This window comes from Mya arenaria, chromosome 4 (genome assembly GCF_026914265.1).
Source record: "Mya arenaria isolate MELC-2E11 chromosome 4, ASM2691426v1".
In the NCBI taxonomy this organism is placed as follows: domain Eukaryota; kingdom Metazoa; phylum Mollusca; class Bivalvia; order Myida; family Myidae; genus Mya; species Mya arenaria.
Window position 1 is genome coordinate 77,238,964 of NC_069125.1, and position 4,684 is coordinate 77,243,647.

General features: G+C 38.2%; 1 protein-coding gene across 1 annotated transcript; it reads left to right on the forward strand.

Annotated features, from left to right (window-relative positions):
- The first annotated feature begins 2,083 nt into the window (after nucleotides 1-2,083).
- Nucleotides 2,084-4,362, forward strand: LOC128232686 (uncharacterized). The gene is made up of 4 exons (XM_052946386.1): nucleotides 2,084-2,244; nucleotides 2,631-2,820; nucleotides 2,968-3,129; nucleotides 3,258-4,362. The coding sequence occupies exons 1-4, from the start codon at nucleotides 2,239-2,241 to the stop codon at nucleotides 3,437-3,439; spliced, it is 540 nt and encodes a 179-aa protein (XP_052802346.1). The 5' UTR covers nucleotides 2,084-2,238; the 3' UTR covers nucleotides 3,440-4,362.
- Nucleotides 4,363-4,684: the final 322 nt, after the last annotated feature.

Sequence of the window (4,684 nt, forward strand, 5' to 3'; positions counted from 1 at the left end):
ATATCAGACTCCAAATCCTCACTTAAACCGTTGCAGATTCGGAATACGTGTACCCCCTGGATGTCTTTACTTTCTTTTCAATGTTCTTGTTGTGTTTAAAAATAATGCATCATTTCACCTTAACATAAACGATATATGATTAAATAAACGACTTTTTATTGAAAAAAAGAAGTTTTATTATTAACTCGGCCCTCCAGATGCAACCCCCGAAAAGCATTCCATAAGACAATTAATTAAGCGAGTGCCAATAATGATTTTTGAATACTTCATGATTGTCTAAGCTTGGGACTTGTGTTCATAATTATATAGCTTTTTGAAAAGAGTAACAACAACTGAAACGATTGGCGGTTTTAAATAAGCAGGTAGATATTGATGGTCATAATATGTGGCTAACGCTCAAATAGGTAGCATATAATCTGATCTCCAACTAAACTGTATACGCACTTGATATATCAGTGTAGTAAATCTGTTGGAGCTATAAACAACATTGATGAAACAGCAATGAAACAGAGGTTAATAGTGAAAAAGAGTTGAAACAGTGATAAAACATAGATAAAACCGTGAGAAACAGAGATGAAACAGTGATAAAACATAGATAAAACCGTGAGAAACAGAGATGAAACAGTGAGAAACAAAGATGAGACAGTGAGAAACAGAGATAAAACAGTGAGAAACAGACATGAAACAGTGAGAAGCAGAGGTGAAACAGTGAGAAACAGAGATGTAAAGGTGTGATGAACCAGTGAGAAACCGAGGTGAAACAGTGAGTAACCGAGATGTCACAGTAAGAAACAGAAATGAAACAGTGAGAAACGGAGGTGAAACAGTGAGAAACCGAGATGTAACCGTAAGAAACAGAGATGAACCAGTGAGAGACAGAGATAAACCAGTGAGAAACAGAGATGAATCAGTGAGAAACAGAGGTGAAACAGTGAGAAACCGGGATGCAACAGTGAGAAACAGAGATGAAACATTGAGAAACAGAGTTAAAACAGTGAGAAACAGAGATGAACCAGTGAGAGACAGAGATGAACTAGTGAGAAACAGAGATGAACCGTGAGAAATAGAGATGTAACAGTGAGGAACAGAGATGAACTGCATTTGAGTAAAGTATGCCCGAGAACTTAAACACGAAACCGTGATGCAACAGAAATAAACCAGAGATGAAAAAGTGATGAAACCGAGATAAAACAGTGATGACAGATGAAACAGTGACAAAACACAGATGAAACTATTATGCAAACAGGTATTAAACAGTGATAAAACAAAGATGTAGCAGAAATGAAACAGATAGAGAAAAAGATGAAGTGCATTTGAATAAGATATACAAGGAACTAGAACATGTGAGTCCACTGCATTTTTACAGAGTTACCAAGTTGTGTAACTCACACATAAAATAGAATCGTGTTGGGAATCAATTCCAGAAATTCTACAATGAATAAAGGCTTGATATGGTGCGTAATGCTGACCAAGATATACTTTATGAAGTAGGACCTGTATATGTTTGTAAGACTTTGTCTTAATAGACTTGTGAATACAACGTTTGTTTTCATTGTAATGCTGAGTTTCTTGTTATCTCCTTACGATTGTTTCCTAAGAGAGTTTAATGGGGATTGTTTGGTTTCGTTCCTTTATATGGATCCCATATGTATATACTGAAAGATTGATGGACCAGACATTTAACTATTTTAATTTTCATTAAAAAACGTCTACTTCATTTTCGACATCTTTTCATTTTCGGTTTGAAATACATGTACAACTATGAAACCAGCACATTAAAACACATATAGCATAAAAGCATGACCATAAAAAGGAATCAAATGATATGTCTTCATGCGTACCTCGAGTTTCAATAGCAAAGAAAGCAACCTTACAGGAAATAGAAATCTGAGCAATCGTATTGCACAATATATCTTTAGCGTCATGTATGCAACTATATTTTTATGCAAATTATGAACAAGACTTGAATTTGTTTTTATTTATCAAGTTGCATGGCAAAACGTATATGAATTGGCAGATGCTTTCACAGGGTGTGAACGCCAATCAGGTGTAAACTTTCAATCAGAAGTCTGTGTGGGTGGTGGATAAAAGTATACAAACATTTATACGCCTCCTCGATGCCATGTTTAACATAAGCATGGATCAATACTTCCATCTTATGAACGTTAAATGAAAGAGATATACATAAATTGGTCATATACTTAAACAAAACTATTAAGTCGTGAATAAGGATTTACAATGACGGTAATACATTATTATTTTATTTATCTTTCTAATTTATTTTGAAAATGCTTGCTGAAATAAAAAACATGGTCGTACTCCTCCAAAAGAATTTATCCTACATTAAATCGAAACAATAGTATTTTATCTGCATGAGCATTGTGAACTATTTCTTATACTATTAATATTAATCATACGAGTAGATTCAAAACAGATGGCTTGGCTACGTTATTTCCCTATCTGTGTTGCTGTTACCGGGGAAAATATGGAATTTTGAAACTTTCGATTTTATAAACGTCATAACTGCAATGCGATTATGTTTAAAGTGATGACATGTTTAGGATTTATGTTATGTCGGTACTCTAGTGAAGTCTTTCTTTATAATGAATGTTGTCACGATCTACCTCTAGCTTAACGTGGTTCTTTGTGTGGCGAACGTGCTGATGGTGGTTGCGGTCGTCATGGAGATCCTGTGTATCGGGTTGCCGTATTGGGCGTGGTTAGAGCCTGGGGGTGGGGCAAGTAGGATGTGGTACGGGCTTTGGGAGATCTGCGCAAGCGTCAACAACGACGTATACGTGTGTAGAACGTACAACGCAGGTAAATAGGGGGTCGGGCAATAACATTCTTGTCAAAACAAAACATATACATAACAGACTGATTTCCATTCATGTGACTTATTGACCGTGTAAGGATCTGCAGTAGTTGCCAATTATCGAGTATAAGAGGAAGAGTTAAATTTTGCAGCCTCTTTGACGCATGAGGACTGGCTGGTGGCGGTCGGAGCGCTCGAGATCCTTGCGTTGATCGTGATGGCAGTGGCCCTGGTGTGCGGGTTGCTCGCCCACTGCTGCCTCCCTTACAGCCCCCTGCTCTTCATAATCGCGTTCGCCCTCGCACTGTTCGGCGGTAGGTCATAGTGCGATTATTTCACCACATTCGATAAGTTTTGAGAAAGTTCATGAAATAGTATGAATTGGTGATTATTTACCGGTACTTGAAACAAAATGATCAGTGTCTTATGCTGTCTGTTTCAGCCGCCGTTGACCTGATAGCGGTGATCGTGTACGGGGCAGAGTTTGGTTCCGGGAACGCCCTGGACGGCAGCAATCTACACGCCAGCTTCTATCTGGCACTGTTCGCTGTCGTGGTGGCCCTCGTGGCGGCCATTCTGTACGTCGTTTCCAAACCCGCCCGCACCATGAAACGTTTACGTTGAGCGACGGTATCGGACTAATTTAATGGTTGTTACCGCATCCACACAAATGTTACACATACCAGCTGCTTTCTTAACGCTGAATTATTGCTTATAGTGGCATAGTAAAAATTAACTCTGTTGCAGTCAAAATTATACACACTTTAGAACACAATGCGAAAAAAAAAACACATAAACTCTCTGAAGATACAATTGATTACTGGTATTTTAGATAGAAATTGCGGAATGTAGATAACATTCAAATGCATCGCATGAGTATTTGCGCTTGATTAACGTATGGTTCTTTTTTACTTGCATTTCAAACAATGTGGGTGTTTTAAATAAAGTATGTGGTTCCCGCACGTACCTGTGTATCCGCTTTTCTCCAGCGCGTACTGGATGTTGGATATTTGCTCGAGAAGACGATGTGCGCCAGATGAGTGGGGTCCACCGCCACATCCCCTGTCCGGATGTCGATAGGCGACTGCTTCACACCACCTCAGTGCGAATAGTCCATATGCCAATGGTCTGGACCTACAGACATAAACACACACGTACAGGCGGTCAACATCTGACGTGCACATTACATAGCATGCACGTGTGTGGTATCGAAAAATAATGTTGCAATGGAGTTAATATTGAAAGACGAATGACAATGTGATATATTCGTGTAGTTGTGTGTTTAAAGTGTTCCCGCGTTATTATTTCTTGTATTAAAAACTTTTCCCTCGAAACTCTCTGTATGTCCATACATTTCATACAAAATAATTATAATATTCATGCTTATGAAATATTCTAGCAGTATCGTAATCATTGGAACTGTTTGGATGTTTTTATTTTGAAAGGTGTATGTAATGCACTGCTTCGCACAAGCTTGCTTCGGGTCCCCCCCCCCCCCACAACAAACGCATATCGATGCCGTATATAATAAATGATGTTATAACGATGATTGTGTTTTCGTTTGTTTCATCCTTGTATAAAATGACTCTTGGCTCAATAAAAATATACAAAAAGTCCGTGTAGTGACAATAGGATTATCAAAACCATCTAATGTAATTTGTTTATGTTTATTATTAACATTTTATTTCTTTACACATAAAACCCTTTCACATAGTACCCACATACTACAGGTCCACATCGGATACCTCAAGTGCGGGTATTAAATAGTACCCACATAATACAGGCCTACATCGAATACCTCAAGTGCGGGTATTAAATAATACCCACATAATACAGGCCACATCGGATACCTCAAGTGCGGGTATTAAA

What these genes read in the sequence shown, in the direction of transcription:
- LOC128232686 (XM_052946386.1), top strand. An exon ending in GTGTAGAACGTACAACGCAG is followed by an intron (nt 2,821 to 2,967) that starts GTAAATAGGGGG and finishes TAAATTTTGCAG; the next exon opens with CCTCTTTGACGCATGAGGAC. An exon ending in CGCCCTCGCACTGTTCGGCG is followed by an intron (nt 3,130 to 3,257) that starts GTAGGTCATAGT and finishes TGTCTGTTTCAG; the next exon opens with CCGCCGTTGACCTGATAGCG.